The following is a 24,432-nucleotide window of genomic DNA, read 5'->3' as shown; positions in this document are numbered from 1 at the left end:
CCTCCACTCTGCATTCAGTGGCTATTGCATATGTTTGTTTGGGACTTTGCTGGGGGGTTGGGGGAAGGAGGAAACCCTACCTTTTAAAAATGTGCATGGTGGTGGGTTTTTTTTTTTGTACTTCTGCAAACCTCAGGGCTCCCCTGAGCAGGGTGATCTCTCTCTCCCTCTCTTGTTTCTTACTGGAAAAATCATCTACCAGCTATATAACATAAGGCACACAATGTACTTACCAGATAATAAAGTACTGTACAGCAAATGCTTCATTCAACCATGCATCAACTCATGATGATTTACCGTACCACTCCTTAATAGTGAACTCAGGTGGGGAATGTGGATGTGATTACAGCCAAAGCATGGCCACCAATACTCCAGCATTCTGTTCTCATGGCAGCCATGAGAAGCCTGAAAGGTGGGACCTGAGTTCAACAGCACTCTCCCCAGTTGTGATCCCAGCAAATGGTATTCAGAATCATGCCTCCTCCAATAGTGGAGGCAGAACATAGCCGTCACAGCTCATAGGCACTTGATAACCATGAATGTGTCCAATCCTCTTTTAGAGCTGTCTAAGTTGGTAGCCATCACTGCTTCTTGTAGGAGCAAACTCAACAGTTTATTGCAAGTACTTCCTTTGGTCTGTTTTAAATCCTCCCAACATTCAGCTTCGTTGGATGCCCATGGGTTTCAGCATTATGACGAGGTGTGTGGTTAACATTTTCCCTTGTGTTTTACTCGTAAGTACTATTTTCTCATGCATGCGAACACAAGGACTTCCATTTTAGCAGGGAGGAAACATCTTAGTTGACCATTACATGCACTTTTTTCAACTTCACAAGAATCTTAACTTTTTAAAAAAGAGTCAGCATATATAACTGTGGGTGGTATTTGATGCTAGTCCTACTTAGAGAAGACCCATTGAAGTTAATGAACATGAATAAGGTTTATTAATTTCAGTGGGTTTACTCTGAGTAGGCCTTAGCTGATTGCAACCCAGGGTTTTAAAAGATTGCCTGCTATGATTACTGCATGCAAAACAGTTGCCACATCTTATTTAGTTAGAGATAAGTTCCAATGAGTCTAGCAACACTTTAAAGTAAATTTGAATAAGATTGAAGGCTAAACTTCTTCTTCTGTTGGCGTTTGCATAGTTAGTTTTTTATATCAGCAGAGGTCCTACTATTTCAGAATCTCTGAATACCAGGCATGTGTAAGTAGATGATCTGGCAAAAGTAGTATATTTCTTCAGTATGTTTGACAACTGAGAGTAATAGATAATGGACAGAAGATAAAAGGCCTTTTCAACCTTGGCTCCCTGTGTGTGGAATGCTCTTTCAGCTGAGGTGATTATAGCACCCATGGTTCAAGTTTCAAATGGGCTCTGAAAAGTCATTTGTTTAGAGCTGACTTTCCTTAAAGATACTGTTGTTGATTTAAATTGATGCTGAAATGGTTTTAATATATTGTCACTGAAATTATTTAATATGTTGTTTTTACTGATTTGCTGCAATATGATGCTAAGATTGTTATTCGTATTGCTATTTCATTGCTGTTTAAAGATAGTGCTATTTTAATGATGGTTTGCTTGTACTTTAGATATTGGGTGTTGTGTTTTTGTTTTTATGGAAACCACCTTGTAAGAACCATCTGTACCCACTGTTTTGCTCACAGAAGAGCATTTGAGTCAGTTTCTGGTAAGGACAAATGGTGTTGCTGTACTACAGAGATCAAATTCCCATTCTCTTTACGAGAAGTCCCCTTTTAGCATTGGAAAACGAATATGCCTATCTCTTTGTTTGGAGTAATGTGGTAGTGTCTAGTCATTTAACCTCGTGTGATGGATGCTTAGGATGTGCAGTGAAGGAAGCATGCTCTCTTGAGGCCAGCATTCTTGTCACTTTTATTTTATACAGCTATTTGTAGTTCAACCACATGCTGTTGCGCTAGTGGTAGCTAAGAGATAGACTTGTTTTGGAGAATAGCCTTCCTAACTTGCACTGGGGCTGAAATTTACTATCGTGATCATTTTCCAACAGCACTTATTAAAATTTCTGTTTCTTAGCCTGTCTAAGGAGTTCACCTACCTCTTTATCAAATAATTTGTCTACATGACTCAACTAGTATTAATATATTTTGCTGCTTTTCTGGTGTCTGCTGCGTTTCATGTGATTTGTAGTCCTTAATTGTGACAGCTGCCCTTGTTGTGCTGGTGAATACAATCCATAAACTTTCTATGGCTAAGGGCCAGAAATATAAAATTATCTCATCAGAATGGAAAGTGCTGCTGTGTGTAGGGATTCCTCATCCATAGATATCACAGCTTTATTGTGAGATCTGGTTAAGCATGGTTGGATGTAAGTGTTAGGGATTGTGAATGGAACAAACTCCTCCTGGATGTCTCTTGGGGGAAGGGGCTGGTGGCTTTTGCTGTTTGATTGTTTGCTTATTACCCTGCTCTTACCCTAAAGCGCAGGGCCGGCCCTACGGCAAGGCTGGGTGGCGCCGGCGCGCTGCGCCCGCCAGACAGCCGCACTGAAAAACGAGGCGGGACGGGGGCGCCGGAGGGATCTTCGCACCAGGGCACCAGGGCACCAGATATGCTTAAGACTGCCCTGCTAAAGAGCGTAGAGTAATTTAAGTACAGTTGCCAGGCAATTTACGGTACACATGGGGGGGGGGAACTTGCTTAGTTTCAGCAACAGAACTGCAACATTTCCTTTGATACCATTTTTCTGGTAGTCTTAAGTAACATGTTAGTCCGCAAGAAAAATAATGCGCTTGAAAAGCTTTTTGCTTTTGGATGTCTTTTTCAAATACCAAAATGTAAATAAAGGGTTCATCACAGTCTGGCTGGTCTTGTGCTCCAGCAAGAAAATCTTGCAACATTGCATGAGTTAATTCCCTTACCTGCAGCTGTTCTCAAGTTTACTCAATGCTAGAGCCTGATAAGACATTGGGTTGGATCATTCGACATGGGATACCCTGATAAAAGGGTCCAGGAAGGATATGCTTGGTCCACATGGGGGTCAATGGGCCATAGTAACCTTCTGAATGTTGGGATTGTTCTCCGTGATGTATGACAAGGGGCAACCCTCGACTCAGGGTCGATCCACCTTACTGATCAACCAGCAGGTGGGTTGCTTGATACCAGATACATACCCGATGCCTTAGCCAAAACTAGCTTACATCAGTAGTCAATAAAGTTGTACCCAGTTTTAATGCAATTCTGACCTTATGTGTTTTATTTATAACCTGGACTTGTCCCGAGATGAGCTCCACGCTTCCTGCACCTGGGCCCTCAAAAACATCCTCACCTGTCTTGTGAACCACTTTCCTCTCCAGATATCTCAATAGCTTTTTGTCAGTCCACACTGGGCAGGCTGGTACTGACATTGATTCATTCATTCATTTGATGATTATGTATTGCCATGGCATTAAATATCATAGTGATGTACAGTATTAAAATATAAAATATTATAGGTGGCCATTAGAAAAATATCTGCAAATCAAGTCTCCAAAAAGACAGAAGAATGACAAGGGGAAACACAGCTATGGCCAAGGGGGCTGACTCAGAGGTGTAGCCTGGCTGAAGAAGTTAGTTTCTACTGTATGGAGACTTCTAGGCTTCATAAAAAATCAAGTTTAATTTACCATTAATGCAACTTGTAGTAAATTCATCTATAAAAAGCAGAATACAAGACAATGATAACTGAATTAATTATGTCAATTCCAGTGAAAACATGCAGTGTAGAAGCAGTTCCAGTGCCATTTCTGCCCATCCACCCATTCCACAGTATCTTAGACACTGGTCCTTTTTCTCTATTGGGCCAGTGCACCAGATGGTGGTTACACTGTAATAGCTCATTTTGCATTCTGCATCAACTACAGTGCCGTGCAGAGCAGCTGTTTGGAAAAAAAGTTTGTGATAGTGGCTCATCAACCACCTGTGCTATCCTATTTGATTGCCAGTTTTTCTGAAAAAATAAGTTTCCAGAGAAGGAAGCATATGGTTTTGTTGCCCCTGAGTTCAGATCACATGGACTACATACTTTTGTTACAAGTGCATTGTGGGAGAAGTTCAGTGCCTTATACAAATAACATTTCCGACACGACCCTCTCCCTTGATATGAGAAGGGCTTCCTAGCAGAATGGATGACCCACAACTGCTTAGCTAAACTCCTCTGCAGTTCTTACACCTCAGCATTCCAATTCAGGAATGTTGTACGCAAATGGTAGGTTTCTCTTTCCACATCAACTTACCAAGGGTCCAGCTAGAGACACAAATCTTTTTCAGGCGATCTTAACTAATTGAAGTGCTCTAGCACCCAGAGTGGCGCACATGCTGTCCACCCGGGGGCAGGGCTAGCTGCCAGAGGGGGTGGAGCAAGCATCCCAAGAGGCCTGGGGTGGCATGTCACCCCCCTCAGGGATGACACCCAGGGATCCACCGCACCCCTTTCCTCTGCCAGTGTCTCCACCCTTCCCAGCAAGTACTGTAGTCCCCTTCTGACAGCCACCTGCATCATTTTCTTACTATTCCTTCTATTCCATTTCTCAGCCAGATCTAGTTCCTAAAGTGGTTCTGAAACACCTATTAAAATCATGCTATACAAAACATCAACATACAATAAAACCCCTGAATAAAACATAGAATTTAATAATATAGTAGCAGGGGCACCTAACTCTTAGCTGGTAGACAGATAGGAATCCATCCTGCTGGTTTGGGGAATCTGATCTGCAACTGGTTTTAAAGAGAGAGCTGCGTGAATATGTCTTTTTAAAGCCTCTGGGTGGGAACTATTCTGCTGGAGGGATTCAATTGCATACTAGCAAATTTAGGTTTTTGCTATTAACATGGATTATAAAGCACTCTGGCATTCCAGTGCAACTAGCCTACTTTTAAAAAAAAAGAATCAGATTTATTAATTATTGTTGGGGGATGGGGAAATGCATTAGAAAGTGTGGGTTCACAATTGATTTGACAGGAAGTCACATAAACTCTGCCCAAACAAATGAGGATGAATACTTAATAAATGGCACACACCATATAACCTCTGGGCAAGCTTTGTACACACAAATCAGGATACTCAGTAAACTGGTCCTCTGGAGGTAACTTTTCAGAGTCTTTGCTGAGAGCTTAGGCAGTCAAAGGCAAGGTTGGGAGGGTGATAGAATAAGAGATACAATGTTCTATCTATGGAGGAAGGAAAACACTGTTGATTCTGTAGTTTTATGCAATGTGTCTCAATCAGCTGGCTTTGTCCATCTTTATGATAGAAAAGCTGATGTTTGACTAGAAAATTAGTCAGCATAGTAGAGAGTTGCACTGGATTTAAATGAAACCTTTAGGAGCCAAGGTATTCTACTGTATTATGCTACAAAGTTCAGGGATGATTTGCTAGTCTCTGGTGCTTAATTTTTGGTTTTTTTGTCCATTTTGCTGCTTGGTTTGCTATGCTTCCTCTTCTAGTATGCCTTAAGAATACCAGGTGCTGGGAGTCCACTTGTTGAGCACCATTATTCTGTGAACTGCCCTGAGACCTCTGGGTATAGGGCAGTATATAAATTCAATAAATAATAATAATAATAAATTGCGATGATATATCAAAAAGGAGATTTGATTTTTGAAGGCTTTCAGTTTTCACACTGCAGAATAAAAATCATTTTAAAGTGAGAAATGCCAACAGATTTTTATTCCCTAAGAGAACAGTAAAAATGCAGTCTGTCACCAAATCTGCTTTTAAGGATTAATGGCAGCATGGAGTATAATGTTTATTTCGTTGACCTCTTCTACTTCTTCTTCTTCTTCTTCTTCTTCTTCTTCTTCTTCTTCTTCTTCTTCTTCTTCTTCTTCTTCTTCTTCTTCTTCTTCTTCTTCACCACCACCACACAATAATGCCATTTGAAGACCATTAAAATGTACTATCACTAGGTTCAATTACTGTTGCTATGTCCCTTATCTTCCTGGGCTTTAATGCTTTCTTTTTAAAAAACAACAACAGGAAACAGTGAGGCACTTTCATTTATGAAATAATTTCCCTCAACCTTTGGGCAAAGATACGTTCTTCTCTAAGAAACTGATAGGTTGGTGTTGTCAGCTAAGAGTAATAGCAACTTGTTTCTGACATCCAGAAAGCAGGGCACAGTCATACTCTATATCATTTGGTTAAGACTTGTGCAGACATGGGAAATCTGTGGCCCTCCAGATGTTGCTTGACCCCGACACTCATCAGTTGCAGAGAGAGCCTTGACTTTTGGCAGCTCCAATTTAATCATAAATAAATAGAGATGATAAGCTCGTTTATGTAGGCAAGGTATCAAGTGGATCTGAAAGGCTTGGTTCCTGAGATCCAAGCGTCTTTCATTCGCAGAAGGGGACTCTGATATAGCAGGGACCCTTGTTGATGGAACAAGGGGAGGTGATTTTTGCTGATTTCCCCCTGCCCCCACTTTCCCCTGGCATCCTAATAGGCAGGGAGAAGGAAGAAAAGAGATGGCAGAAGGAGAAATACAGTAGAGAGGGAAAAGACAGATAGGGGTAAGGAAGAGAGACAGAGAGAGAGGGAGGGAGGGATGTTGGTCTTGGCCACTTTTGACTCTAGTCCCATCAGCCTGTGGTAAAAAAAACACCCACAGTCCTTGGTACATTAAAAAAATAAGCTCCTCCCACAGTTATTTTAAAGAATCGTGTGAAGTCACACTGATGTCTTTTATCACCTGACAACACCTGAGTGAGCAGCTACCGTACCTACCGGTTATCTCCTTCTGGCCTGTAACATTACTTGCAGCCGTATGTAGCAAAAAGCAAGAGAGCCGCTATTTCTTCTAGCAAGGGAATTAAGAATTCAGGGCTGGTTGCTTCAGCCTTGATACAGGACACTTGATGTCTTTATTGAAGTCAATAGGACTTCTCTTATTTATATTCAGGACCGGAATGGAAGCCCGTGTGTGATTCAAGGGACCAATACGATCTACCGGTAGTTGAGATTCCTGCATTGCAGGAAGTTAGACTAGATGACCCCCAGAGTTCCATTCCAGGCCTACAGTCCTATGATTCTTCTATAAATTAATGCCTGTAATGGTCACATAATTAAAACTGGTGGAAAAAACTGAGGATGGGACAAACACAGGGTAAATGGCTTATATGTCACTCTTATGCAACCAATGAGTAGCAATGGTTAGCAGCTTGAATAAAGTAATTATAGACATTTCCCCACTAAATCCAAAGTGCTATTCTAGGAAGTTAAGTTAATCACAACAGCATGATTTCTAGGAAAGACTTATGCTATTGCACAACCTGCTGATACTATTATTTCTGTATTTTATTAAATCATTATTAATAAGTTTTACACATGGGGTAATCGACAAAAAATCCACAAACGAAGAACAAAAAGAAAAGAAAAATCATTTCACACAAGAAGTGTTTATACAGATATAATAATTGCCACAATATATAGTGAAGTCCACCAACTTGGATGACTTTAAAAGAGGAGTAGACAAACTCATGGAGCGTAAGCCTATCAATGGCTACTACCAATGATGGCTATTGTTCAGTCCATGCCCTGGGAAAGCTTCCCCTCCCAAGCATCTTCGGGGCTCCAAGGGTTTTCCTGCCTTCAGGAAAATCCTGGTGAGCTCTTCACATAAATGAGTTTAGAGCTCTTCTGAGATATCTTTCTGTAAGTAGCCTTGCTTCCCCATTAATCTACCTTTCATCAGGTGTGTGAGTAACCTTGTTCCTATGTAATTTGCAAACTATAAGATGGCTTGCCATTCTCCCCTAGCCCTTCTAGTTCCAGTGACCATGTCAAAATACTTAGGTCATAGCATACGATTAGGTACAAAAGTTTTGAATATCAGATACTGCACAAATGTTTTTCATTTGTTTTTTTTAAAAAAATGATATTTCGATTTTCCTCAAAGCAGCTTAGAACAATAAAATATACACTATACAAAAGTTCTAGCACTTCCAGAATTGCCAGCCAATCTTCTATGCAACTTCTAAGACATTTTAGCAGATCTCGAAGCACGTTTCCAATACCCACAATTATGTCATAAGGTACATGGCTGAAACAAATTGTATCTGTTGGGGAATAGTGTGCCTAATTCCAGACTCTCCAATATGACTGACTGAGTTGATATTTGCCCCCTTTCTGATGCCTCCCAAAAATGATAAATGGGGGCCTTAAATTGCATCATAAGGTACAAAGCTGAAACTGATACCAGCTAGCAGATAGTATCTTTTGCATCTTAAAAATATCCAGGTTGATTGCTTTAAAACAGTCCATTTTTAAATGGACTGAGCAATATCACTCTTCCCATTGTATTTCTTTGGTACTATGCACATTGATTCTGAAATTACGAACGGCCTTATAATAAAGTCAAAGCATATAGCTACCGTATTTTTTGGCTTTAGGAATAAATACTTTTGCATTCTTTTATTTTTACAAGCTATGGAAACATTAGAAAATATAAATATACAACACCAGAAATCTACAACACAAATTCCTCAAACCCCACTTTTGCTTAAACGCCAAGCCACTCATTAGTTTCCTGTTTTAAGGTAACATGGATATGGTACATGGAATCCACAAAAGCAATACATAACTGATTCAGCATATGTAAGGTGGCAGTTTCGGAAATGCCAAAGCATTTGTAAGATGCCTAGATAGCCAAACCTGTTATACTTTATGTTGTAAGTATTTTTGACCAGGCTCTTGGAATATTCTGCAACCTACATCATATGCTAATGCATTTCATTGATCAAATAACATAGGCAGACAAGAGAAAAAAGATACTGGGCTTTGTTGGGTTATGAATTATTCCTATGTATCAAGTTTATTGATGCTCAGCTTTAATTTTTGTTTAGACTATACAAGTTTTCCTAGAGTTTGGGCAACATGCAATTAGGTATCCTCAATGTTCCACTTCACAAGGTTGTTTCTTTCTTTCTCTGGAGTCCAAGTATGGAAAGAATCCAAACTGCAAATTGTTGTTTTCTTACTTAACTATTCATTGCACCCAACTTACCTCCTGCACATTTTCAGCTTAAAAGCCAGCATGGAGAGGTACCATACTAAAATCAGGGGATGACTATGAATATTCTGATTAATCTGGACTTGTGGATGCACATTATCTTGTGCATGTGAATAGGAGTGGTTTATAAAGATCGTGTTTTACTTCCTAGTCTGGGGAATGGCCTTTTCTAGTTTAGAAAAGTGTGGGTTTGTTATTTCTTAGAGTGGCTCTGGTTGTCTTGAAGAAGCAGAGAGAGTGAAGTACAGAAAGCTAAGGTTCCTATTTCTGCATAGTTTCTTAAAGTACATAAAAAGAGTTCTGCTGTATCAGATCAAAAGCCCACCCAGTCCATATTGCAGATATTAATGTTACACTGCTTGAAGTGACTAGATGCATAAGAACTGACTCCTTTTGGAAATGAACCCATTTAAAAATCATTTAAAGTTTACTTGCAGAACTCTTCAAAAAACGTAAGTATCAAAGATACATCCAAAATGTCCATACAATGGTTTGTATTATCCAGCACAGGCTCAGCCTCTTAAAAATAAAAGATAGGTCTAAAAATCAATACACTTTCTCTCTCCCCCATTCCAGCCTGCCTCAGCCTGCCTTAGGCTATACAGCTTCTTGGAGAGCTTCATTTACATCCTTTTGTTCTCTGTGGTATTCAGAGAAAGACTTAAAGCCACCACCCTTTCAAGATGGTGAATTTGCAACTCACTAGGTTACAGTGGGTGGCACTGTGGGTTAAACCACAGAGCCCAGGGCCAGGGCCGGCTCTAGGTATAGTCCCGGTGGTGCAGGGCACCAGGGCAACGGGGCGGCAGGCGGGGCGCTGCGAGGGCGGGGGTGCCGGAGCGATCTCCGCGCCTCAGCGCCAGACCTGCTCGAGACTGCCCTGCCCAGGGCTTGCCGATCAGAAGGTTGGCGGTTTGAATCCCTGCGGCAGGGTGAGCTCCCATTGCTCGGTCCCAGCTCCTGCCAACCTAGCAGCTTGGTCCCAGCTCCTGTCAACCTAGCATGTCAAAGTGCAAGTACTGATAGATAAATAGGTACCGCTACAGCGGGAAGGTAAATGGCATTTCCATGTGCTGCTCTGGTTCGCCAGAAGCGGCTTAGTCATGCTGGCCACATGACCTGGAAGCTGTACGCCAGCTCCCTTGGCCAATAACGCGAGATGAGCGCCGCAACCCCAGAGTTGGTCACGACTGGACCTAATAGTCAGGGGTCCCTTTACCTTTACCTAGGTTACATTCAGTTTAGAGTAACAGAAAACAATCAACAGGTAATCATTAACCCATTTAGCCGCTTTGATTCTATTAGAAAACTACTGTGGAAAAACCCCAATGTTAGCACTACACATTTAGCCATTTTCTATTTTAAACCTTCATTAATACACATAGGCATTTTCCCATTTCTGTGTGAATTAAACCAATTAAACCCCACTCTCACAGTGGCCAGTCAGATGCTGATGGCAAGCCTGCAGGTGTGATACACACTTTAGATAGCATCACTATTTGGGACCACTTACCACTATGAGCAGTTCTTCCCTACGTTAACTGATATGAAGAACTTTATCATTCATAACTCATAGAAAAAGGGCTTAAAATTTTGTCGTTCTACACTTCAGCAAATTCTTGACTGAAATTTGGCCATGGGTCCTTTGTCCAAAAAAGAATAGTCACCCCAATTTAAAGCATTTTTATCTGCCTATTCAGCTGAAAGGTTCCCAGAGTAGTTTACAATAATCTGAAATTAGACAATCCCTATCCTCAGGTATACAATATAAAATACATGACAAAGGGATTGGGAAGGAAGTTCTTAGATTGCATACCTACAACATTTAATTCTGGAGTCAATGGAGAATTGTGTACTGGGTTTTTTTCTGCGTAGTTCACATAGAATCTAGATATACTGCGTCTTTTTTGCCCCTGAAAAGTGCTTCTTGAGAAACTGGTTTCATTCTGAATATAAAAGCTCATTAAATAAAAGGTTGATTCTGTGTTACCCTTCAGTGTGTCCATTTGGGAACAGCTGTAAGTGGTTCTGTCAACGGGTTCGTGTGTAACCACACTTGCCCAGTGACATTGTGGGTGGGTGTATACCAAGATCACAATCTCGACTACCATCTTCATTCACCTGGGGCATGTGCAGAGAAGAAAGGGTGTGGATAACCTAATCAGGGGCAAGGTTTTCAAACATGTATCAAGAAACCACACCCTTTATGGGCAGCAGAATCTAGAATCAATCTAAATTGAAAGCAGAATGTTGAGGATGAGTGTGAATGATTCTGGGTTGAGAAAAACTACATTTTGGTGCTACTGGTGGGCTAGTGTGTATGCAGACTTAGTTACAAAGTTTTTAAAATGGTTAGCTGAAATGGAAGCAGTTCAAGCAGAAGAGAAGCCCAAAGTTGATGGTCTCTCAGCAGAATCCTGCTTCCCAGCTCTTCTTCAGCAACCTGAGGGAGTTGAGGGAGAGGAGGAAGCTTGATGTAGCTGACTTCCTAGCAGAGTTGATGGAGTGGCCTTCCCTTCTTCTGTTGCATCCTGGAGATGGGAAGGTGGAGAGATACATATATGCCCAAGGCAAGCTATATGTTCTTCCTAGCATGGACATAATGTTCATTTCTCTATAACTGATATACCTCTTTTCTTCCCACCACTCATGCCAGGGGGCAGAAGCATGAGTCATTCGCATTTTCCCTCCACGTCTCCTGCAAAGGCATGAAGCGTAATTTTTCTGTAACTTCCCTTGTTTTAAACTTAACATTGTCTGGTTTTAACGTGTAATGATTTATATTAAAAGCAAGTAATAGACTAAAAAGGAGACAGTTATACTTTGCAAGAAAAAAATTCCACACAGTGAGTCTTCAACCCTGTGCCAAAGCATAGCAGCATCCGAATATAGCATACTAAAATTGTTCCAACAGAAGAGAGATGTTACGTGCCAGCTGAGAGATACAGTAGGTTCTGTGAAAGAGGGCAAATCATGATAAAAGCAACAAGCTGAATTAAAAGGAGATAATTATGTGGCAGTGTTCTCTCTCAACTAAAATTCCTCATGGAATTTGCTGCTTAATGCTTCAGCTAACGTAGAATTGATGCTCAAACTCAGTGTCAACAGGTGTTCTCAAGCTGTTAGATTGTTGTTGTTTAGTCGTTTAGTCGTGTCCGACTCTTCGTGACCCCATGGACCATAGCACGCCAGGCACTCCTGTCTTGCACTGCCTCCCGCAGTTTGGTCAAACTCATGTTCGTAGCTTCGAGAACACTGTCCAACCATCTTGTCCTCTGTCGTCCCCTTCTCCTAGTGCCCTCAATCTTTCCCAACATCAGGGTCTTTTCCAAGGATTCTTCTCTTCTCATGAGGTGGCCAAAGTATTGGAGCCTCAGCTTCATGATCTGTCCTTCCAGGGAGCACTCAGGGCTGATTTCCTTAAGAATAGATAGGTTTGATCTTCTAGCAGTCCATGGGACTCTCAAGAGTCTCCTCCAGCACCATATTTCAAAAGCATCAATTCTTCGACGATCAGCCTTCTTTATGGTCCAGCTCTCACTTCCATACATCACTACTGGGAAAACCATAGCTTTAACTATACGGACCTTTGTCGGCAAAGTGATGTCTCTGCTTTTTAAGATGCTGTCTAGGTTTGTCATTGCTTTTCTCCCAAGAAGCAGGCGTCTTTTAATTTCGTGACTGCTGTCACCATCTGCAGTGATCAAGGAGCCCAAGAAAGTAAAATCTCTCACTGCCTCCATTTCTTCCCCTTCTATTTGCCAGGAGGTGATGGGACCAGTGGCCATGATCTTGGTTTTTTTGATGTTGAGCTTCAGACCATATTTTGCGCTCTCCTCTTTCACCCTCATTAAAAGGTTCTTTAATTCCTCCTCGCTTTCTGCCATCAAGGTTGTGTCATCTGCATATCTGAGGTTGTTGATATTTCTTCCGGCAATCTTAATTCCGGCTTGGGATTCATCTAGTCCAGCCTTTCGCATGATGAATTCTGCATATAAGTTAAATAAGCAGGGAGACAATATACAACCTTGTCGTACTCCTTTCCCAATTTTGAACCAATCAGTTGTTCCATATCCAGTTCTAACTGTAGCTTCTTGTCCCACATAGAGATTTCTCAGGAGACAGATGAGGTGATCAGGCACTCCCATTTCTTTAAGAACTTGCCATAGTTTGCTGTGGTCGACACAGTCAAAGGCTTTTGCATAGTCAATGAAGCAGAAGTAGACGTTTTTCTGGAACTCTCTAGCTTTCTCCATAATCCAGCGCATGTTTGCTATTTGATCTCTGGTTCCTCTGCCCTTTCGAAATCCAGCTTGCACTTCTGGGAGTTCTCGGTCCACATACTGCCTAAGCCTGCCTTGTAGAATTTTAAGCATAACCTTGCTAGCGTGTGAAATGAGCGCAATTGTGCGGTAGTTGGAGCATTCTTTGGCACTGCCCTTCTTTGGAATTGGGATGTAGACTGATCTTCTCCAATCCTCTGGCCATTGCTGAGTTTTCCAAACTTGCTGGCATATTGGGTGTAGCACCTTAACAGCATCATCTTTTAAAATTTTAAATAGTTCAGCTGGAATATCATCACTTCCACTGGCCTTGTTATTAGCAATGCTTTCTAAGGCCCATTTGACTTCACTCTCCAAGATGTCTGGCTCAAGGTCAGCAACCACACTACCTGGGGTGTATAGATACTCTGGTCCAAAATGTAATGTCTTGTGTATCATCACTGCCATGTCGTCTTTGGCCAGTCATATATGCCACATCTCCTGAACATAAATTTTTGGCTTAAAAATTAGACAACCCACATTTGTCTTGATTTATTGTTTATTTCCATTCTCTTTGAAACACACACATACCACAGAGAAACAATGTGCCTGATTCATGGCTTATAGCACAAGAACGCCAGTAGAGCCCTTCTGGATCAGACCAGTGGCCCATCTAGTCCAGCATCCTGTTCTCACAGTGGCCAACCAGATGTCTGTTGGAAACGCATCATTTGATTTGAGTACAAATGCAATCTCTCCTCTTGTGGTTTCCAGCAACTGGTATTCAGAAGCATTACTGCCTCCAACTGTGAGGCACAGCATCGTGATTAGCAACTGGTGTATACTGCTCAGCTGGTCTTGCTTCACTCTGCCCTGCCTAGATCCAGGAGAAACAAACCACGATACTTCACTTAGCAGTATGTACATGTGAGCCATCATTCATGGTTTGTTTTTCTATAAGCAAACCACAAGAAGACACCATTAGCACTATGGTTTTTTCATCCTAAGTCATAGGTCATTTCTTGCTGTGGCTAACAGGACACGTGAACTGATGATCTATACATTATAGAAAAACAAACCATGAATGATGGCTCACATGTACATATTTATATACTCTTTTCTCCTTACTCTCTTTGTACACATTTTTATATTAACATACTATAATATAATAATAATAATAATAATAATAATAATAATAATAATTTATTTATATACCGCCCATTTGGCTGGGTTTCCCCAGCCACTCTGGGCGGCTCCCAACAGAATATTAAAAACACGATAAAACATCAAACATTAAAAACTTCCCTAAACGGGGCTGCCTTCAGATGTCTTCTAAAAGTCAGGTAGCTGTTTATTTCTTTGATATCTGATGGGACGGCATTCCACAGGGTGGGCGCCACTACCGAGAAAACCCTCTGTCTGGTTCCCTGTAACTTCACTTCACACAGTGAGGGAACTGCCAGAAGGCCCTCAGAGCTGGACCTCAGTGTCCAGGCTGAACGATGGGGGTGGAGACGCTCCTTCAAGTATACTGGTATAACACCATGAAGGTATGCTTCTCAAGCTATACTTCAAAGCAGCTATGGTTACTCGTTTTATTCTCAGCACTTTGTTCTTTATCCTGCTTTTATCTTAAATTTTGCGTTTTCCTTCATGCTGCATCACATCTTGTTATATTACTATTTTATTGCTTTTAACACATCTTTTAAAATAATAATAATAATAATAATAATAATAATAATAATAATAATACCGTAATAATAATCTTGTAAGCCACCCTGAGAAATTTCTGTTATAGGGAGGACTCAAAAAAGGACAGTAACATAAAAAGCTATATATAGGGATATATATGCATATAGGGATATTTATCTAACCACCTATTTCATTGATGTGGTGTGGTAGGGCAGAGCTGTGGAGCCACCTTCCTGACACCAGTGTCACTAAAGTTTGCCTGGGCAGAATAGGACAGGGGTGAGGCTGAGATGGTGCAGATACACGGATGGAGCCAATCTGGTGTTCCTGATAGTGCATCTGCACAGCCCCAACTTTGCCCTAGTCATTCACAGGTAAGATGTAGTGGTGCCTGTTTTATGAGGGTAGCTCCATGACTGCTTCATCATGCCAGCTGCTACTTGTAAGCAATGCAGTGAGGATAGCAATCATATTTGGATAGCAGTCATATTTGGATGCAATTTCTAATGTCGATTTTGATGGGTATCTGATTCCCACCCCACCCCACCCCCGCAGTTCTTGATACAGGAAGTGGTATACATGCAAAAGTCTACTTTCATGCACTGATTTCTTAGCTGGATCAGGACCTGCTTAAATAACATGTTGCAAATCTTGATGTGTTTTCGCATCCAGACCAGGCCAAAAAAAAAAAAAAGTGTGTAAGAGGTTTTCTCATTATCTTTCTGTTATGTACATTTCACTGGCGACGAAGGTGGGATCCTGCTGAGCTGACCGCCACCACGCACTGCACCGCAGCACCGCCACCTGCTGCACCGCTGCATCGCACCGTGCATCCAGGCTTCAGCTCCAGGACCCAAGGAACCCAGAATGGCAACCGACAGCAGCTTCTCGCCATTCAAACCAGCATCAGGAGACTGGGAAGGGTACGCTGCCCGTTTCAACTTCCTCCTGCAAGCGAAAGAAGTCACCAACGATGCCATGAAGAGGGCGACATTCTTCAGCGTCTGTGGAGAGGAGACGTTTGAAATCGCCCGGGCTCTCCTTGCACCTAGAGATGTCGCTACCGTCCCGTACAAAACAATAATGGAACGGCTGAAGGAGCACTTCTCACCACAGCCCTCGGTGGTAGCTTGCCGAAATGCCTTCTACGCAAAGCCCCGGGGGAAACCATAACTGGGTTTGTGACCTCCCTCCGCCAAGCCGCCCGGCTATGCAACTTCTCAGAGTTGGAGAACATGCTTCGTGACCGCCTCGTCGGTGGCCTGAGGGACGAGATGTTGCAACGACGCCTCTACGCCAAAAAAGACCTCACGTTCCAGATTGCTCTGGAGGAAGCCCTGGCAACCGAAGCCGCCGAGAGGTCAACGCAAGAGGCACGACCGGCCCCGCCATCCCAACCGAGGGTCTACCACGAAGACCTCACCGACGAATCCGAATCTGACAGGGAGGAAGTACACAGAGTACAGCGGCGCACTCAAGCAGCACACACACCACAGCAGCCTCGACGAGAAGGAGGGAACTGTGCAAGCTGCGGGGAGAACCACGAGAGGAGGACCTGTCGTTTCCGCAACGCAGAGTGCAGGCAGTGCAGAAAATTGGGACACATCGCCCGGGTGTGTCGGGCTCGACTCACCCGTCGACAAGCATCAGATGACCGACCCAGGAGCCCCAGGTCACACGGCACCATGCACCAAGGCAACTCGACGGAGATCACGGACTACCAGGTATTCCAGTTGCCCCATCCCAGCACAGAGAAAATTTATATAGAGGTACAGATAGAGGGAGCCCCATGCCGCATGGAGCTGGACACGGGTTCAACTCTATCCATAATCTCGGCCCGAACATTAAGGGAACTGTGCCCTAATGGGGGTCCCAAACTAAGGCCGGCCCCATTCACCCTCCGGGACTTCCAGAAACGTAAGGTCCCTACAATGGGGGTGGGGACCTTCAGGGTGCAATATCGAGGGCGAAAGCAACAATTGGACTTGCTGGTAGTTAAGGGCCCCTACGTTAGCTTACTGGGACTGGCATGGTTTGGACCTCTGGGGCTAGCCGTTACCGGGGTGAACCGCACTAGCTTACAAGTGGACGTGGACGCCATATGCAAAGAGTTTCCAGGGGTTTTCGATGGGGCATTGGGACGATATACAGGACCCCCCATTGCCCTACAGCTAGACCCCGCTGTACGACCCATCAGGCACAAGGCCCGCCGGGTCCCGTTCGCCCTGAAACCCCGCATAGACGAGGAATTGGACCGACTCGTGGAGCAAGGAGTGCTGGAGCCGGTGCCCAACGCCCCCTGGGAAACTCCAATTGTCACACCCGTCAAGCCTAACGGTTCGGTCCGCATCTGTGCAGACTACAAATGCACCATAAACAAGGCTCTCACGGCCCATGCATACCCAGTGCCAGTGGTCAGCCATGTCCTCGCCACCCTGGCTGGGTCAAAAATCTTTGGCAAACTGGACTTGGCCCAAGCGTATCAACAGTTGCCTGTGGACGAAGCCACAGCAGAGGCTCAGACGATTGTGACGCACAGAGGGGCATTCAGAGTAAAGCGGCTGCAATTTGGCGTTAGCGTGGCACCAGGCATATTCCAGAATCTAATGGACTCTCTCCTTAAAGGGATTCCTGGCGTCACCCCCTTCTTCGATGATGTACTGATCGCCGGGCCCACACCAGAGGAATTTGAGGACCGCCTCCGCTCCGTCCTGCACCGTTTCCAGACGGCGGGCCTCAAGGTGAAGCGGGAAAAGTGTTTACTGGGAGTGCCGCAGGTGGACTTTCTGGGATTTAAGGTGGACGCAGAAGGGGTCCATCCAACCGGTGACAAGGTACGGGCCATTTGTGAGGCCCCAGCGCCCAAGAGCAAGCCCGAACTTCAGTCATTCTTGGGACTATTGAACTTTTACCATGCCTTTCTTCCGCATAAGGCAGCGGTAGCGGAGCCCCTACACAGACTCCTAGATAAAAGGGCCCCTTGGGTGTGGGGCCAGCGACAAAGGGCCGCATTCCAGGCAGTCAAGGACTTGCTCGTCTCAAACTCGGTCTTGGCACACTTCGACGAGAGGCTGCCAGTGGTGCTGGCATGCGACGCCTCTCCCTATGGCATCGGCGCTGTCCTGGGACACCAACTCCCGGATGGAAGAGAGGTGCCGGTGGCATACTTCTCCCAGACGCTTGCTGCAGCCGAACGAAACTACTCACAGATTGACAAGGAGGGTCTGGCAATCGTGAAGGGCGTAAAAAAATTCCATGATTTCTTGTACGGGCGGCCCTTTACCATAGTGACTGACCACAAGCCGTTGCTTGGCCTGTTTGCCCCCGAGAAGCAGACCCCCCAAGTGTTGTCTCCACGTGTCCTCAGGTGGTCAATTTTCCTTGCCGGCTACCAGTATGCACTAATCCACCGCCCTGGGAAGGCGATGGGCCACGCAGACGCCCTCAGCAGGCTACCACTACCAGAAACAGGCCCCGACCCAGCGCCTGCGCAAGAGGTTATGACCCTGGAGCTGCTTCCCGACCGACCCATTCAGGCACAAGAAGTTGCGCACCATTCCACAAAAGATAGGGTCATCTCCCGGGTCCTGGACTGGGTGTGGCGAGGATGGCCCAGCAGCAGCCCCGGGCCAGAATTCGCTGGCTACACAAACCGCAAACATGAACTGTCGGCCCACAAGGGGTGCCTGTTATGGGGAAGCAGGGTTGTTGTTCCCCAGCCCCTCCGCAAAAGGGTCCTCACAGCCCTACACGAGACACACCCAGGGGTAGTGAGGATGAAGGCCCTTGCCAGGAGTTATGTGTGGTGGCCGGGGATTGACAGAGAGATAGAGGCCTGGGTCCAACACTGCCAGACCTGCCAAGAATCCCGCCCGGATCCCCCAAGGGCCCCAGTCCAGCCCTGGGAGTCCGCCCGACATCCATGGTCACGCTTGCACGTGGACTTCGCTGGACCCTTCCAGGGAAAAACATTCTTCATAGTGGTGGATTCCTACACCAAATGGCTGGAGGTCGCACTGGTACCGTCCACTTCTACGGCGGCAGCCATCCGGGTACTACGTAAGCTTTTTGCAACCCACGGGCTCCCTGACACCCTCGTCTCGGACAATGGAACCGCATTCACGTCAGAGGAGTTCCAGACCTTCACAGCGCAGAACGCCATCCGCCACATCCGCTCAACACCATTCCACCCTGCCACCAATGGCCAAGCGGAGCGCATGGTGCGGACCACCAAGGACAGCCTCCGCCGCATGACACAAGGGGACTGGGAATACCGCCTTGCCGCATTTCTTCTAGCACAGCACAGCACCCCAAGCACAACGACGGGCCGGAGCCCAGCTGAACTACTAATGGGCCGGCGCCTTGCAACTAGACTGGACCGACTTCACCCCGACAGAGCTCAGGATGAGGTAGTGGTGGGGAAAGGCAGGAACCCCCGGACATTTGTGGCCCAGGACGCAGTGTACGCAAAGAATTTTGGGGCAGGCCCAGCATGGGTACCCGCCACAGTCACCAAGGTGACCGGTCCCGTGTCGTACGAGGTACTAACGGAAGGGGGGCAATGTTGGCGCCGCCACTGCGACCAGCTACGGCGACGATTCCCAGGAGGAACCCGGGAGGAGAGCGGGACAGAGGGGTCCCAAGGGGACAGCAGGGCAGTGAGGCCTGTAGAGCGAGAGGGGTGGGCAGGGGAAGCAGAAGCAGAAGCAGTAGGCACAGAGGGGCGCCCCGAGGCTGGAAGGACACCGGAACCAGAGCCACAACCTAGTGGTTCAGTGGCGCCAGACCAGACAGCCCCGGCACAGCCAGCAGCCTCGGAACACGAGCCAGAACCAGAACCCCTGACCAAGGAACACCCCAGGCCACAACGCACACGGAGGCGGCCAGCAGACCTTGGGGACTACGAATGCAACTTCCCGGGCAGGACTGGAACTTAGAGGGGAGGGGTGTTATGTACTGAGCTGAATCCTAGAACAATAGGATTCAGAAACAGCGGGAGCTACCCAATCCAACTCCAGGTGGAAGTGAATCCGCAACCTGATTGGCCTGCTGGAGCAGCCAATCAGGCGGCGGGCAGAAGTGAATCTGCTACCTGATTGGCCTGTAGGAGCAGCCAATCAGGCTGCAGGCAGAAGTCAATCCACAATATAATTGGCCCACAGGTGTAGCCCTGAAGTAGCCAATCACGCAAGGCCCATTGTGTAAATAATGTATATAAGCAGATGGTTTTGGGAAAAGAGCCATTCTTCTTCTCCTCTTCTCCTTGATGACTATGAGCTGAATAAAGAGCATGAAATTCACTCTCGACTCCGAGTACATTTCACTTTCATTGGGAAGGAGAGACTTGAACAGAATGCTTAGACATAGATATATGCATGCAGCTGCTAAATGAGCAACTTATGCCAAGTTTAGAGAGTGGGCAAGGCAGAGGCAAAAACATTTTATTACAGTGTCCAAAGTTATACCGTATTAACTTGCTACAGCAATTAAGGAGATGTTGATGCTTTGTCTATTCACTGATGGAAATACAAAACTGGAAGGGTCCAACCTTAAAATATATAATGTTGGAGATATAGGTTTGGAAGAAAGATTCTTACTCTTTTATAGAAGAGTTAGCACAATGGTGATTGCTCTAAGCACATTAAAACTTGGTTAGACTTGCATCTGCCCTCATCTACCTTTAAACAAACTTTCCCCACAAAAATGCTTAGGCTAAACTAAATCACAGTCACTTAGCTTTGCAAATAAGTGGATGTTTTACTCAGAGTTTATAGAAGTTACAGCAAACAAGTCTCCATCTGTTAGCAGTAAAATGAAGATGAAAAAGGTTTTCTTGCAAAAAGGATCATGTAGTCTTTGGGTTAACAAAGATGCAGGCTATAAAATCTCCCCTTTGGAGAGATTTGGTTCACTTGGTTCTTCTTGCAGCTTGGAGCCACTGGCTGCATGGCTCATTGCTTGTTCCAGGAAGCACAAAGGAGGAAAAAAGAATGGGAGGGCGGAAACAAAAGGCTGCAGGAGGCCTGCTAAGTTCCACCTGCACTAGCAACCTGAGCCCATGTTACACCTTTCATGAACACAAGTGTGTAACATGTGTGCATGAAATGAACTGTATATTACAACATATAACTCAAGTGCCATTGAATTAATTATATTTAGCAAAACATGGCATACATTATGTGAACAGTTCAAGTGAAATCTTCAGTTTCAGTAAAGTTGGTGGGGTTTTGTTTCTGTATGGTCTTGAGGGTGTGCAGTGAAAAATAATGAGCTTATATTGTACGAGTAGATTATTTAGTGGCTTTCTATGAGTATCTGGTTCTCTTAAAGCATCAGAAAAATCCTCTTTGAAATGAATCTTCCCAAGTAAGCCTCTGTAGTGATATCATTTGTAAAGAGTAACAGCTCTTCAGTGGCAGTTCCACCGTGTTAGAAAGACAAATTGTTTCCTTGCAGAACACCCCAGTGCAGTTCAGTTTTAAGTGAGTTTAGCAATCCAATTAGGGTAAGATCTCCATAGGATTGTTTTAATGTGATATATACTCCTAGGGAACATTTAAAAAGTGTCCTTATCTGCAGTACAAATTAGATGTGTAATTTAATGCCTTTAACTGATTTATCAACAGCTCAAGTTGTTTGTAATTTAGGATTTGGGAACAGCTCGCCACGTACAAAAGGTGGAAAGATATTCTGCATCATTTATGCCTTACTGGGAATTCCTCTCTTTGGTTTTCTCTTGGCTGGAGTTGGAGATCAACTTGGGACCATATTTGGGAAAGGAATCGCCAGAGTAGAAGACACGTTTGTTGTGAGTATGCTAAGCATGTTGTCTTGAACCACAAATAATTTCTGTAACTTATAATAATAATAATAATAATAATAATAATAATAATAATAATAATAATAATAATTTAAAGCATATAACAGGATCCACTACAAAACTACAAGAATGCAATTAATCATTTTACATGGTGGAAAAGTTTTAGAAGTTGTCAAGAGGTAAAGAGCAAAGACCATGCCTACTGCATTTCTTCTCTGGCCCTGCTACTGCCCTGCTACCAAAGACTGTGCTATGGGGTGGATTCTTTGCAGCAGAGATGTAAAGGTGCACAAAGGGCTAAACATCTCTGGAACTTCTCTGCATCATGATGCCATCTCCCAAAACTACTTTCCCCAATAAAATAATAGTAAGAAAATTGGCCATGAGGTGAATTGTACTTATTTTTCTGCAGTATCTATCTAAGTTGCCTAAGACAATTGTAAAAACCCTGGTGCTCATATAAAGCCTTTACCAAAGGGCTTTTGGCATTGAAAGTTATAAAAATACATTGCACAAGAAAGCAAGGAATAAAAAGGGAGCTGAATAAGAAGGCAACTTGGGTTGGGGGGGAAATGCACAAGAATCATTGCACTCACTTTAATAATAAGAACATACCCAGAGCACATGTAAAGGTTTACTTTAGTTTCACCTGTGGAGTTTATGTATCATGACCACAGACATAAAAGAGGGAACAAACCTAAGAAACCTCTGAATAATTAATTAGGAAGTAGAGGAATAATGCAAGTGAGGACAGATCTACATGTTACAGCTCCTGTTGGAAGACACTGGTGTTTCCTGGAACAAACACATAAAGCATACCTGTCATAGACTATTTCCCTGTACAACCATAGGCTTGGATCCTAACTAAGACTCCTGCCTTTCACAGACAGGACTGAGATCTGGCAGAGAATTGTGCTAGCAGATAGAGGCAATTTTGTTTATTCCACCTGCACACACAACCTGAACCACTGTTCATGCTGCCCCAACATTCCAGATCATTTGTAGAAAAAAGGGGCACTGAGAGGGAAGAGGGAATTGGTGATAGTTGCCTGCTTGTTGGCAGACCCCTCGTTTGGAATGTGTGGAATGTCAGTAAATCAAAAGAAATTCTACAATTAATATAGATAAAATATATAACTCCATCAAGTGACTGAGGGACTTTTCATTTCAGATCTATGCTATTTTCTTTAAAACAGAATAAATGACTAAGGGTGCGGTTCACCTAATGAAGGAAGGAAGGACTTCCACTTCTACAGTGGGGCTCCCCCCCATTCTATCCCTCCCACATACCTCCCACACACCCCAAATTGGAGAGACCCCCCCCCCAGAACAGTGTCCAGGAAGAGGAGAGGGGGGTTTGTTCCACCTGGCAAACTGAAATGCTTGCGCTGATGGAAAGTTTACCTTACTGCAGTGTTGAATTCCTCCCTCCCGACACTGAATTCCTGCAGCGACTTTGGTGGCATTTTTTGTTTTTACCAGCATCACACTATATTATCCTAGGAAATAAATTCCTTGAAGGCAAAATGTGTAGAACCCAAATGAGACTAATTTATATCACCAAAACAACCTAAGGCGTAAGAAAATAAAACACATCAATTTTACTTTATTTTGCATTTATCACAGTCATGTATTTCTATTGTCAGCCCACACTATCTTTGTATGAGAATTGTTTCCTCGGGTCTTGGGGAGACTCATTGCTGAAACTTATTTACCCTGTACCCCTGAAATGTCCCCCCCCCACTACGTCAACCTTGTGCTTTTGCTCTTAGTGCTGTTTTGCTGCATGCTTTGTTTTCTTATAAACTTTTAGACGTTGTGCCTAGAGGTATTTAGTAAAAAAAAATTACATTTTGTAAACACATACATGCATACATACAAAGCCACTGTTTTACTAATAATGGATTCTTCTCTTCTTCCATCCACCTTTCCCTTTCTTTGTTCTTCCGCCCCTCCCAGAAATGGAATGTGAGTCAGACAAAGATTCGCATCATATCGACAATAATATTCATACTGTTTGGTTGTGTGCTGTTTGTTGCTCTCCCTGCAGTCATATTCAAGCACATAGAAGACTGGGACACACTAGATGCAATCTATTTTGTAGTTATCACCCTATCAACGATTGGGTTTGGTGACTACGTTGCAGGTAAGATTATCATTATTATTTTTTTACTAAAGTCTGCTGTTTATTTTTTTTTATATCCAGAGATGTGTACACTATTTATTTATTTTATTCCTTAAGATTTATATACTGCTTGTTAGGAAAAAAACCAAACAAACCCAACAACCTCCAAACAGTTTAGTATCTTGTTTATTTACTAAATTATTATTTCATTTATATACAGTACCACTCTTTATATAAAAGAAAAATCAGTGTGATTTACAGGTAGTAACATGGAATATACAGCCACAACAACTAAGAAATGTGTTTTATGGTGTTATCTTGTATTTTTATGCTGCAAACCATCCTGAGCTCTACGAATGAAGGGCAGTATACAAATGTAATAAATAAATAAATAGATAAATAAATAAATAAACAAAATAAGGAAAACATTAAAATATTGGAAACCAGGCTATCAGCTCCAAATAGCAGCAAAATACAACCAACCAACTGCCCCAATCTTC

General features: G+C 43.8%; 1 protein-coding gene across 2 annotated transcripts in view; it reads left to right on the top strand.

The window, feature by feature from the left end:
- The window catches only part of KCNK2 (potassium two pore domain channel subfamily K member 2), a 93,934-nt gene that overhangs the window by 37,199 nt on the left and 32,303 nt on the right, over nucleotides 1-24,432 (top strand). The window contains exons 4-5 of one of the 2 annotated variants that reach the window (XM_088666686.1): nucleotides 21,635-21,795; nucleotides 23,767-23,953. In XM_088666686.1, coding sequence (XP_088522812.1) covers nucleotides 21,635-21,795; nucleotides 23,767-23,953 — 348 coding nt within the window. Of the gene's footprint in view, nucleotides 1-21,613; nucleotides 21,796-23,766; nucleotides 23,954-24,432 lie in introns of both variants that reach the window. The other variant, XM_035111326.3, reaches the window with a different exon arrangement.

Source organism: Zootoca vivipara, chromosome 3 (assembly GCF_965207765.1).
Source record: "Zootoca vivipara chromosome 3, rZooViv2.hap1.1, whole genome shotgun sequence".
Lineage (NCBI taxonomy): Eukaryota > Metazoa > Chordata > Lepidosauria > Squamata > Lacertidae > Zootoca > Zootoca vivipara.
The sequence above is the reverse complement of the archived record's forward strand: the minus strand, read 5'-3'. Positions and strand labels throughout refer to the sequence as shown.